The 13608-nt window shown below is 47.2% G+C and overlaps 1 protein-coding gene across 1 annotated transcript; it reads left to right on the forward strand.

Moving 5' to 3' along the window:
- Positions 1-578: 578 nt before the first annotated feature.
- On the forward strand, positions 579-13011 carry TMEM52 (transmembrane protein 52). Its single transcript, XM_053400695.1, has 5 exons — positions 579-874; positions 4807-4850; positions 5260-5304; positions 10591-10760; positions 12102-13011. The coding sequence occupies exons 1-5, from the start codon at positions 812-814 to the stop codon at positions 12500-12502; spliced, it is 723 nt and encodes a 240-aa protein (XP_053256670.1). The 5' UTR covers positions 579-811; the 3' UTR covers positions 12503-13011.
- Positions 13012-13608: the final 597 nt, after the last annotated feature.

Below are 13608 nucleotides of genomic sequence, written 5' to 3' on the forward strand. Positions count from 1 at the left end.
AGGTGAAGCAAACCACAGCCATCCTTCAAAAGCCGCACACCTCTGAATTTTGCCATGTAGTTTTTCAGCGTGTACAAAAATGGATGGACTGGGGTAAAGCATGCATTAGAAGCCCAGTACTTAAAATAACATACCAAAGTTATTAGTGGAAAATCGTTTGTGGGGGGGGGGATGCGCATATATTAGGATATACTGTATTTGCATATATCCCCCACCCGGAAAAATGTTGATGACTTATGATGACTTGAACTTCTGAATGATTTGTAAATTCCGCCATTTAAGGCTGGAGCTCCCCTCTGAAATTCCTTTGTCTCCTAATGCTGCAATCTTAAAATTGCTCTGCGGGTTGCGGGGGGGGGGGATAGCGCCGGGTGGGCGGAATTAGGCTTCGTTTCCATTCAACCGGTGACTTTTCTCTCTCTCACACACACCCCGTTGAGTCATCGCTTTGGGCCTACCTCCGCTCCCCCAGAACCTCGTGGAGGGAGAGCATCCTATGGGTGCAAAGAAATCCCCCTCCCGCTTGCAAAATCCTAATCCGTTGCAGCAACCCAGCGGGTGAACAAAGCAAGCGCGGGAAAGCCAGCAGTGGGCGGGGCCAATTGGGGAAGGGGCGGGGCCCGAGGAGAGAGATATCGCTTTGCAAAGCGGTTGCAGCCGAGGAGTGCGCGCCAAGCGCAGGAGCGACTCTTTGGGTGTCTTCCGAAGGGGGCGCGGGGCGTTTTTTTTCCGCGTGCGTGAAAGACAAAAGAGCCTCGGCGTCCTCGGGCGAAAAGCGGGGAACGGTCGAGGCGACTCCCCTTCGCTTTCCATGGCTACTGCACAGCGAGCGAGCTGCGTCTCCTACAAAATCTTCCTTTTCGCTCTGCTGGAGGTGGGTGCCGCAGTGGGCTACGTTTAGTGGGTGGGTGGATCGGGGGCGGGGGGGTTGCTTTTCCGTTTCGGGGCTGATCGGTGGCTGGGATCGTCTTTTATTTCCTTTTTTTGCTTTCCTTGCTAGCATAGCTTCGCGCCGCTTGCGAACCGGCCTCTGTGGTTCGCCCGGAGTGGCTCCGTCTGCGGCACTGGATTAAAAAAAAAGGCTTTTCTGTTTGAATGTCGCCCTTTGTGGGGGCCTCTACTTGCAGACCTTTCTTCTCTCTCTCTCGCACGCACACCCCTCCCTCCCTGCCGCCCTCCTTCTCTGCCGTTTTCTGTGATTTTAAGCACGTTTCTTGTACCCTGTTCACAGTATCCCTAAATGATCCGGATCTAAATTAGATGGGTGTGTGAATTTCAGTGGGTCCTACTCTCCGAGCTTAGTTGAATACAACCCCTGAGATTTACCTCTCCTTATCTACTGGGGTTTGCGGAGTCTTGCCTTCTTCGCTCTTAAAACCAGTGGTAACTGGTGACCATTAGGGCTTCCAAGGCAGGGAGACTAGCAGGCAGAGCCCTCCCCTGGACTGGTTGTTAACGAGGCAGGTGAAAGCAGACTCATCTGTCCTGATGAGGACAAAGTGAGAAAGATGTATACATTGAATCAGATCGGAATCTCCATTCTGACAGAGCCGAGTGGTCCAGAAATCATGTTGGAAGGGCTTCAAGTTCTCTTGGTCTAAATCGAGGGTAGGGGAATCTGTGGTCCTCCTAGATGTTGGGACTACAACTCCCATCGGTCTTGTCCATGGGCAATGCTGACTGGGGCTGATGGGAGTTGTAGCTCTAGTGACAGCTAGAGGTCTACCACAGCCTATGAACGGGATTTGCACGTAGACAGGTCTACGGCTGGAGCCGCACCCCCTCTTCCATATATGCACGAATCAAAAGGCATTTTCATTTGCGTTGTTCCAAGCAGTTACTGAATTGGTTTGGTTTTTGCATCATCTACCTATTTCTTTCTTTTTTTCTTTTGCCAGAATCCCTCTAATTTTATCAGTCTTTTGCTTTACATGTCATAATGCATACTGAACATTTCACTTTAATAGCTAAGGCATGGTTTTTTTCTTTAAAATCCTGGTTTAATGAACAGGCTTCCATGTAAACAGCTTCGTATTTTCAGCTGTATACCATTGCTGAAAGGGATTCTCGGACAGGGGTGCAGTTGGGTAATTTTAGACTCTGGGCTTGTTACCCTAAAGTCCTGGCTGTAGGTGATCCCAGCAGCAACTGACTGGTGATACAACATGATACCTGTTTCCTGCCCCCTCCCAAAATAACCCTCCCTGTGCAAGATACTTGGAAGTTTTAGATTTGGGAATATTTGTTTTGCTTTAAAAGAATGTATATATGTTGCCCTTCCTAGCAAATGAATGCAAGAAGAGCAGTGCTGGATCAGACCAATGGCCCACCTAGTGTAGCCTACTGATCTCCCACTGGCTAATCAGAAGCCCCAAATGGGTAATCTGCAAGTGGGACAGCAATGTCCCACTTGTGATTCCCAGCAGCTCAGAGCATAGGCTGTCTCTGACAATGGAAGCGGAGCAGAACCATCGGGGTTAGTAGCCATTGGAGAAGCTAAGCAGGTCAAGGTCCGGTAAGTGGCCGGATGGGTGACTACCTGCAAACCCCATCTACTCTGCTTTTAGATTCCATGGCAGAAGGAAGCCGGGATATAGATGCAAGAAAATAAATCAGTTAAATATCATTGAAGGCACCTTAGTAAAAATCACTGAAAACGTGTATACAACTAACAACAACAAACACAAGGTTCTTTTTTAAAAAATGCTGATACTGGGGACAAAAAATGTTCACAAGTGGCAGCATATCTGTTCAAAGTAACTTAAGTTTCCAATATGCTGGGGGCAAGGTTTGGACAGCTGAAGAATGGCTTGCCAGGACATGTGCAATAAAATGGATCATAATCTTACTTCTTGGTTGGGTAGCTACATTGGGTGACTTTGCAAAGTCAATCAATAACAAGGTTCAGTGTTTATGTAGCACTTTTTGTGTGTGTGTGTACAGTGGTACCTCGGGTTAAGTACTTAATTCGTTCCAGAGGTCCGTTCTTAACCTGAAACTGTTCTTAACCTGAAGCACCACTTTAGCTAATGGGGCCTCCTGCTGCCACCACACCACCGGAGCACGATTTCTGCTCTGATCCTGAAGCAGAGTTCTTAACCTGAAGCACTATTTCTGGGTTAGCGGAGTGAGTCTGTAACCTGAAGCGTATGTAACCCAAGGTACCACTGTATTAATTTCCTTCATAGCCCACCTTTCCTCGGAGGAGCTCAAAAGCGGCATAATTGTTTTCCCCTGCCCCTCCATTTTATCCAAGCAGTGACCCTGTGAGGTTGGTTAAGTTAAGAGACATGTCACCCGGTGAACTTCAAGGCTGCGTGGGGATTTGAACGCTGGTCTCCCAGTCCTTAGTCCAGCCACAATCCTACCCTGGCTCTACACACACACACACACACACACACACACACACACACACAGCAATTTAGGATACCAATGCATGCATCGGAGAAGACTGTACTCCACTAAAGCTTATGCCATAATAAATTTGCAGGCACTGCAGGGCTTTGTTTTCGCTGCAACAAGCCCACAACACAGCTCCCCCTTGGAAATTGAACTCTAAATGCAGTGGCCTTGCTTGCACACAGTAGCAGGCAGCACCATGTGCATCCGCCAGAACAGATGGGGAGGTGGTAGATGCCAGTTTTCACTGCGCTGACCTTTGTTCCTTGTATACCAACAACGGCTCAGACAGAGGGAGGTCAGGCACAGCCCCACCATGCTTTTTGCTACCGCTTGCATGTCTCTCTAAACCATGGTTTCCTAAACTTGGGTCTCCAGTTGTTTTTGGACTACAGCTCCCATCATCCCAGACTGCTGGTCCTGCTAGCTAGGCATGATGGGAGTTGTAGTTTTAAAATACCTAGCGAACCAGATTTGGGAAGCCCTGCTCTAAACCATAGTTAAGCTGAAAGTGACTAGCTTGCTGCCCCCAGGCACAATGGAGGACACTCTCCCTGTCTCCAGTAAGCAAATGTCAATTCGTAGCATGTTTATCATCTGTATGTGGAATAAGCAGGAGTACTGCCTTGTTCTTTGCCTGAGTCAGCAAAGCATCTTTGGCCAGCCCTAGCTTGTTTGTTCATCTGTGAGACCGTGTATGGTTAAAACCAACCATGGTTTAGCTCTGCATATGATCAAAGCTGCTGGACTTACCAGAGATGCGAAAGTTTTAACTGCCTTGCCTGTGTGTGTGTGATATATGTGTGTGTGTGTGTGTGTGTGTTCACCTCCTTATTCATCAGCTGCAAACCTCAGGATAATGCATTCTGATAAATCTGGGATTGCAAAATACTGGTCATTCTCTTTCATGAGCATCCCATGGGCATCTTCCTAGCTTTTTTTGATGAGAGAGTGGTAGATTAGAGGGATCTTTTGTTTGATCCAGTAAGAGTAAGGCAAGTCTTGTGAGAGTGGTGTGTTGTTTTTGAGCAAGCAGGGTGGAAACTCAGGCCCGGGGGGCTCATTGTATCCCTCCATCCCACTCCCACCAGTCCCTTAGAAGTCTCCCCAGGCCACACCACTCACCAAGGCTTGCTTTGCATCCCAAGTGTTTTTGCCTGGCTGAGCTATGCCTCTTGCTTGTCTGGATAGATAACAGAGAGGGGTGTGGGAACATGTGTAGAAACTTGGGTACTGTGCAGAGGCCACGCTAACAATTGACTTGGAAGAATGTCCCAGATGGAATCTGGCCCTCGAGCTGTAAAAGGGTTCCCCAGATCAGTTTCAGAGCCATGGAATTCTGTCCCTGCAGCATTTAGTTCTAGCTTTCTGTTCTAAATCCCTTCTTTCTCTTTTCCTTACTTCCAGGCCCTGCCTGCCTTTGCTGAGATTCACTGCAGTAGCCCGCAAGGGTAAGTAAGAACCTGCATGAGGTGCTTTTCTTTGACGGGAATGTTTCTCCATCTGAAAGCTTTATTTAAATAAGGAAAGCCCTGGGAGAAATTTTCTAGTTTGCACCTAACCTTGGGCACACACTCAACCGGGATTTCGTTTATCTTCAGTTCCCCATCTGCAATGTGGAAAGTATAATTGCTTGGCCTGCTTTTGTTTGGTGGTTTTTTGGGAGACCTGTGTCCCTCCAGCTTTAGTTAGGCTAATCATCCCCTGCTGGCTGGGAATGGCAGCCAGCAACATCTGGTAAGCCAGGGGTTCCCCATCCTCGGTTGCGCAAAAGTTAGAGAGAGAGATCATGTGTGTGAGCTGCATCAAAAATCCAAGGCTCGATGAGTGATGCCCCATTTCCTTGTCTTCATTTTCCAGGTGCAGTCAGCAGGGAACCAGTTGGACAAGCCTGTGGTATGTCTGGTGAGTTCAGATCAGTTTTCAGCCTTGGCTTTATTTGTTTCAGGAAGTCGCTGGCAGACATTGTCTCTCCCCCTCGGCCCCCACTTTGCTTGTTCTGCACAGGCAAAAACACTCAAGGAAGGTGTTGAGCGGGGCCAATAAGGGGCGTGGCCTGGGGCAACCACAGAGGGCCAGATTGAAAGGCCTGGAGGGCCACATCCAGCAGCCCATCTCCGTCTCCTCTTTCCTCTCTCCTTTGATACTGGAGAAAGAGAGGCAGCATGTGTATTTCGTTTCTGTTTACTTTGTGACCATGCCTTGTTCAGATCCTGACAATAGCTCAATTCACTGCCCTGTTTGAAGAGGAAGTTAGCAAAGCAGAAATGCAACCGGTAGATAAACAAATGACCACCTTTCCTGTTGCACAGTCTGAGTGCGTTATGCAACGAGCAGATTGTGATAAAGCCATTGTGTGACTAATTTGGAGCAGCTACTTAGGGATGCTAAAGGATGGTTTGGAGATGCTGGAACCGGGGGCAACAGTTACTGTTCTTTAAGCTTGTTGGGTGTGCAGTGGGCCAGGGATCCAATTTCACATCCCGTCCCTTGGCTGCACTTTGGAGCCAGCTCTTTGGTTAATCAAGCCCCAGAGGTAAGGAACTGGATCTGGGCAGCAGGCCAGATCACTATCTCCTCCACCCTTTGTAGGCCAAGTTGGACAGGTGGGCGGGGCTCCCGACTGTCAGTCATGTGACATCAGGTGACTTCTTTGCCCCGTTCATCCCTTGCAGAGTGCTTTGCAAGGCTGTCTTTTGGAGCACTTTACAAGGTGGCCCTTTGAAAGGGGCTTTGCAGGACTGGTGTTTGATGCCTGGGAAAAAGAGGCATTTTCTCCCTCTGGTTTGTTGGTGCCACAAGCAAAGACAGGAAGGCGCTCAAGAGACTTTCTTGTAATGGGGCTGTTTTTCCGACACATGCTAGCAGGAGAGGTTTTTTATCCTCCTAGCCCAGCACTGGGCCGAGGATGAAAAATGCTGCTTTATCTCCCCACAGCAGCACTGCCATGGGGAGAAAAAAAAATGTCCTCTGGGTCAGAATGTTTTTGTCTGCATGTGTGCATTGGTCAGTACAGTCACCCCACCTGGCATGTGGCCCTTGGAGGAACTGTCAAGCTTCAGTGTGGCCCTCGGGCCTAAAACTGTTAGCCAATCTTAACAAAATCACTCAACGCTTCAGTATTTTATTTTATTTTTAAATTCGCCTGGCACTTAGAAAACCAACCTTGATAGTGCCAGGGGTGTTTCCCTGGGAGATTACCTCTAATTACAACAAGCAGGCTCAAAACTTGGTGCTGCTGGAAGGTTAGTAGGTCATGTGGTGACCTCTGAACTTTCCTGTCCCCTGGAGGTCTATGGAAATCTGACTAATAAGTAACGATTAGGGACAGGTGGTGATGAGCCCGCGATGGTGAGGATGTGTTACTAGGTGCCTCAGAAAAGGAAAACAAAACAGGGCAGGCTGCAATCCCACTTGACAAGAATCCTGGCATAGTTGGGAATGAAGTAATATTTCCTTCCCCCAGTTGCTCTCATGGAACATTTTTGTTATAAAACTCCCTCACTTTCACAAGCCGACACGTGGAGCCCTTTAGCCATTGAGAACTTGGCACATGAAGGAGCCCTCTGGGCTTATGCTGTGTCAAACCAGCATCGCTCCTTGCTTGGCCTGTAATCAACTGAAACTCTCATTGCATCATCCACTCAGTGGCAAAACCAGCCCAGTGGTGAGAAACAGGTATTTCTCTCCGCCTACTTCCTGTTTCATTTTTTTCCCCCCCGCTCAGGAATCTCTGAAAAAGGCAAATGGGTCCACAAATAGCTAAAAACATTCCCTGGACCATACTATTCCATAGAGTAGGGATGGCCAGTCCTATAACACACACCCAGGAGTGGTATTCAGCTAAGTTTTACTCAGAGGAGACCTTACAACTTTATTATATTTGTTTAGAATATAATAAAACCAAGTTGGGGGGGGCAAGCAGTGCAGTTTCGGCACCCCTCTAGTGGGCGCCATTGCTGGTTCCACAGCAGGGATAGAGAGAGAGGATGGTGAGTTCTGGCACCTCCCCCCGCCCCCCAAAAATAGCCCTGCATATGCACACAGTGACCCATTTCGTGTGCGTGTGTGTTTTCCATTCCCAGCCCCCATGTGCACCAGCAGAACTTGCATAAGCACCCCCCAGCCCTGTTCTACTCTCTTCCAGGTGCAAAAGGACCTGCGCGTCTGCAATTGCGCATCAATTGGACACTCCTAAAATGGTCGCTGCCTGCATATTATTATTATTATTATTATTATTATTATTATTATTATTATTATTATATTTTTTTAAAAAATAATTTTTATTCATTTTCCAAATAAGTTTTATACAGTCAACAAATTATTTTACACTCATGCTTCAATTTTTGACTTCCCTCAGTTTCTCTGTCAATCTTTCGAAAAATTTCTATTTATTGACGCATTTCTAAACATGATATTGCCTTTCCCCACTCCTTTTCCTCTTACTCTCTTTTTTGAAGTATTTCTTACTATTTCACAGAGTCTCTTCAAAACCAACAAGCGTTGTCTGTGTATCACATATATTTTTCAGATATTCTGTAAATTTTCCCCAGTCCTCAATAAACTTTTGGTCTTTCTGGTATCGAATCTTCCCAGTCAATTTGTCCAATTCTGCATATTCGGTCAATTTCCTTCTCCATTCTTCCACTGTTGGAATTTCTTCCTGTTTCCATCTTTGGGCCAGAAGTAACCTTGCGGCAGTCACTGCATATTGAAACAGTTTACAGTCTCTCTTATTGATTTCATTTCCTACCATTCCTAATAGAAAGGCTTCTGGTTTTTTAACGAACGTATATTTCAACATCTTTTTCAATTCATTGTATATCATTTCCCAGAAGTCTTTCACCTTTTTACACTCCCACCACATATGATAGAAAGTACCTTCTTTTTCTTTACATTTCCAACACTTATTGCATGTTTTATACATTTTGGCCAGTTTAACTGGCGTTATATACCATTTGTAAAACATTTTCATTACATTTTCTTTCTTTTAAATTTGTGCACTGTGCCCTTCACCTGAAGATCACAGCCATTCCCAATAAAAGAGGGCAAAATGCCACCACTCTTCAGATTAAGGGGCAAAAGTCGTGAGTTATTGATGTCTACTAGCTACCATAGCTATGCCTTGCCTTCACCGCTGGAGGCAACAGTGCTTCTGAATAGGAATATCAGTTGCTGGAAACGACACGAGAGGAGATAGCTCTTGTGCTAAAGTCCTGCTCGCAGGTCTCCCATTGAAGTACCCAGCAGGCTCCTGTTACATTAATGTCCATTCTGTGATTCCAAAAGAGGAGCCACAGCGTTGCAGTTTTAAAACCAGGGAGGAAGGGGACATGATGTAATAACAAGACAGGTCTGCTCTCTGTGAATTACAGTGGTACCTCGGATTAAGTACTTAATTCGTTCTGGAGGTCCATTCTTAACCTGAAACTGTTCTTAACCTGAAGCACCACTTTAACTAATGGGGTCTCCTGCTGCTGCCACGCTGCCGGAGCCCGATTTCTGTTCTCATCCTGAAGCAAAGTTCTTAACCTGAAACACTATTTCTGGGTTAGCGGAGTCTGTAACCTGAAGCGTATGTAACCTGAAGCGTATGTAACCTGAGGTACCACTGTATTGCAAAACAATCTTGTGATCTGATCCTTCATGGAAAATTGTTTACCAGTAGTTTTCGTCATCCAGTGACATAGTTATGAATGGCCAGCTTACGGATTTATTGCTCAATGATGCTGTGAGAATGTAAATGTTTTTCTTCTGAGAGAAGCAGGTGGGGAAAAATCGAACCACATATTTTGAGTGCCTTTTGAAGCCTCGCTGAATGTGGAAAGAGGCAGCCTTCTCTCTGCTCATCTGATTGGCATTCAGCTCTCGTTTCACATCCTGGGAGTAATTCGGGGTCTCGATGCCATTGGCTGGTTACTTTTCCAACCACCTGCCCTCCTCTAATGTAGATTTGCATCCAGAAATGTTGGACTGAAGCATTTTTATGTTTGCCGATTATAAACATGAAAGCAAATAAACAGTTTCATTTTTAAAAAAAAAATATTGAGGCAGTATACAACGTAGAAGAATAAAATCGGCAAAAGGCATCCATAAAAACATAATAGAAAATCCTTTTTTTGTTAAAAAGAGGGCGTTTGTTATTACTTACTTGTTTTAAGTATTTCTATACCACCTTTTCCTCCAAGGAGCTCAAGGTAGCATACATTGCTCTCTCCCCTCTCATTTTATCTGCACAACAACCCTGTGAGGTAGGGTAGGCTGAGAGACAGTGAGTGTCCCAAGGTCACCCAGTTGGCTTTATGGCTGAGTGGAGGGATTTGAACCCTGGTCTCTCAGCCCCTAGTCTGACACTCCAGCAGTGTTTCTCAAACTTGGGCCCCCAGCTGTTTTTATATATATATATATTATTATTAATAATAATAATTTCTTTATACCCCACCCATCTGGACGGGTTTCCCCGGCCTCTCTAGGTGGTTTCCAGCACTTATAAAACCCTGACCACATGTCCTGCTAGCTAAGGATTATGGGAGTTGTAATCCAACAACAGCCGGGGAGCTCAAGTTTGAGAAATACTGCTCTAACTGTTGCACCACACTGTCTTGTAGTTGTTAATACTCATTAAAGTGTTTGGCGCACTAAGCATACCCTATTTCCCTAAGCAGCTTTTGGTATGCAGCAATCGGCCACAACGCCATATGCCAGTATCGGAATGATTGACCCACTTGCCATATTGTGCTGAGGGTTCATTCCCTTCTGGGCAGCCTTAGGTGGGGGGCTGCATGGCAGTGGTGGGTGGGGCCAGAGGCAGACGTTGGTTGGAGCAACGCATGTAAATTTACTTTTGTGCATTAGGCTAGTTTCTACACCACACAAACATATATACCCAGTCTCTCTCCTCCATCCAGACAAGCAAGAGACATGTTCAGAGTTCAAGGACACATCCCAGACAGACAGAAACGTTCAAGGAGGATGCAAAGCAGGCCACTGAGGGGGTGTGGCCTGCGGAGAGTTCCAAGGGCCAAATAGAGAGACCTGGGAGCCTCAATTCAGCCGCCAAGCCTGAGGTTCCTTGCCCCTGCTCAGTTCCCTGTGCTTTGACTGCAGCAGACGTCCTCCTTGCTAAATATCATGGGAGCCTACACTGCAGGGTCTGTTGGCTGATGTGGGGCTCTGCCTCTTTTCCTTCAGGCTCATCCTGCTCACAGTGTTTCTGCTGCTGCTGTGCGGCATAGGGGCCAGCTGTGTCCGGTTTTGCTGCCGTAAGAAGAGGCCCCCGATTCAGACTTTTCCGCCTCACGCCCACGACCTCACCATCATCCCCATGGACCACGACAGCACCGCCCACAGCACCGTCACCTGTGAGTATTTGGCAGTCCCAAATTTAGGGAGCTGTGGGGGGTAAAGTGAGGGAGAAATCTATCCTATCTTGCAGCTGGAAAACAGTGTGGAGATGGGTTGTTTTCATCCATTCATTCAATATGTACACTGGTGGGGGAACCAAAGGTCCGAAAGCAGTCCACCAACCCTATCCATTGGCTCTCTCTCTGGGCCCCAATCCTTGCAGGCCCTACTCTGCTGAGTGTTTTTGCCTCGTTGGAATTTGACTTTGCACAGCAGGAGGGTCACCAAACCCACCTGTCAATCTTCTGACATCGAGTGATGTCAGCAGAGGCGGGCAGGGTTCAATCCTGCTTGGTTCTGCTTTGCCACAGCATTCCTTGCAGAGAACCCGCTGGCAAAGCAGACCCCTTCAAGAGAGCAAAATTGACTTACTGCCCCATCCGCCGATGAGCTGAGAGTTTGAATCTCCTTGGCTGCCACTTTGCCAATGGGTTCCCTGTGGCGAATGCGCTGGTGAAGCGGACCTCTCGCCCCATGGGTCAACTTCAGTCACCTGACATGATCAGGGCTTTGGGCAATTTGATAAATAAGTGGTCTTGCTCATCAGTCAGAGTTGACCTGTGTTGTGGGGAGATCAAAGCTCTGACCTGCTGGGCTGAAAAAGGATCTTCACCCCTGTTGTGAAGTATGTTTAGGCTATCTAGGCAAATAATAGTACTGCTCTATTCTGCTTTGGTCAAACCATACCTGGAACACTGTGTCCAGTTCTGGGTTCTGGGCACCACAGTTTAAGAAGGATATCGACAAGTTGGAACATGTGCAGAGGAGGGCAACCAAGATGATAGATGGTCTGAAAATCAAGCCTTAAGAGGAATGGTTGAGGGAGTTGGGTCTGTTTTGTCTGGAGAAGAGAAGACTGAGAGGCGATAGGATAGCCATCTTCAAGTATCTGAAGGGTTGCCTCATAGAAGCCAGCTTGTTTTCTGCTGTGCCAGAGCATAAGACCCGAACCAGTGGATTCAAATTACAAGAAAGGAGATTGTGACTAAACAGAAGGAGCTGTTTGACAGTGAAACAGACTCTCTTTCCTTTGAGGTTTTGAAGCAGAGATTGGATGGCCATCTGTCAGGGATTCTTTAGCTGTTACTCCTGCATTGCATGGGGTTGGACTAGATGACCCTGGAGGGGGGCTCCCTTACAGTTCTTCGTGCACCACCTTTGCCCTAAAAGGAGTCCTAAAACACCTGAAATAAGCCCTGTGAATGGTCCAGGGACCTGCCTTCCCACCATCCCTTCTGTCGAACATTTGTTATGCTGACCTCCTAAAATGAACACTTTTCTGTGTTTTCCCTTTGCAGCATACAGCTCTCTGCAGTATCCTCAGAACCTCCCTCTTCCCCTGCCCTTCAGAGAGGTGGATAGGAGTATGGCGAGCCCTCCGGCGTACAGCCTCTATGCCATTGAAATGCCGCCATCTTACGACGAGGCCATCAAGATGGCCAAGCCCTGCACTGAGACTCCAGTTGTTGTCCAGAAACTGGACAGCTGCACCTCGGAACAAACAGCCCCTGAGGAACAAAGTCAGCCTCAGACGACGCCGGAAGCGTCGTCAAATGACAACCCTGAGACGCCGTCAAACAACAACCCCGAGACGCTGTCAAACGACAACCCTGAGACATTCTCAAACAACAACCATGAGGCAGTACACGGAGGCCCTGGGGTTCCGGAAGCTTCCACAGAAGAGCAGCCGCAACCGTAGCCCAGCCCAGTGGGAAGAACTATTGGGCATGAGAAACCTGACTGTGTATGTACTTGGTTAGCCTGGAGAGAGTCAGAAGAGACCTGTTACACGGAAGGAATGTCTGCTGCCGCTTGTTATAACTTTCCATTGACGTTTCAAGGGTACCGAAGGGAACGGCAGGTTAAAAATACCGCTCTCTGCATGCGAGTGTGAAAAACGATGCTCTGGACTTAATATGGCCGTGGAGACGGGGTGGGGGCGGAGAAGAGCTGCTCTTGAAAGGACACCATGTGACCAGGCAAGGGGAAATGGCCGCTGGTTGGGCTTCAACAGAGGCCTGTTCCCCTTGTGGTGAGGTGAAGAAACGAGGCAAAACCGAATACAGGTTCTTGCTGCCTTCTTCTGAGAAGATTGAACTATCCAGCAAATTGCTGAAGTACTGGGTTCGTTGCTATGTAACGGCAGACGACCTTTGACTCCGATGGTTGTTTTAATGCTCCATGTTTTATCTGTAGGTAGAGGGGGGTGCGGGAGGGGGGTGGGATGCTTTGATAATATTCGGCTAATCTGAAAGGCCAAAACCCCTTTCTAAGCAACTATCCCTATCCGAATCTGAAGAGATTTGTCCAGTTTTGTTCCAAAGATTCAATTCCCTCAAAAAAAGAAATGTCTGGTTTGAAATGTAAATATATACATATACCATAATGCTAATGCGTCCTGTGCCTTTGGGAATAGTGAGTTGTTGGTGTGTGTGTTTTAATCAAGGGAGGGGGGTGTTTCTTAAGAAATACAGGCTGACAAATCGCCCTCTAAGGGATGCTTAGTAAACAAGTGAAGACCTGTTTGAGAGGATCTGTGACATATCTTCATGTAACGAGTGGAAACACATTTCACTAAGCCCTTTTAAGAAGGGATAGTCTTCGGTGTTTAGTTTTTGTTCAGTTGTTTTTGGTACTAGTCTAGTCCATAGTAAATCCCTCCGCTGACTTCACCTTTTGGGAGAGGTCTTTGGAGAAAAGGCAAGTTAAAGAGGCTACACGATAGCAGTTCATAAAATTATGCAGCACATATTAAACTGTGGAACTCGCTCCCACAGGAGGCAGTGATGCCTACCAACCTGAGTG

This window comes from Podarcis raffonei, chromosome 8 (genome assembly GCF_027172205.1).
Source record: "Podarcis raffonei isolate rPodRaf1 chromosome 8, rPodRaf1.pri, whole genome shotgun sequence".
NCBI lineage: Eukaryota > Metazoa > Chordata > Lepidosauria > Squamata > Lacertidae > Podarcis > Podarcis raffonei.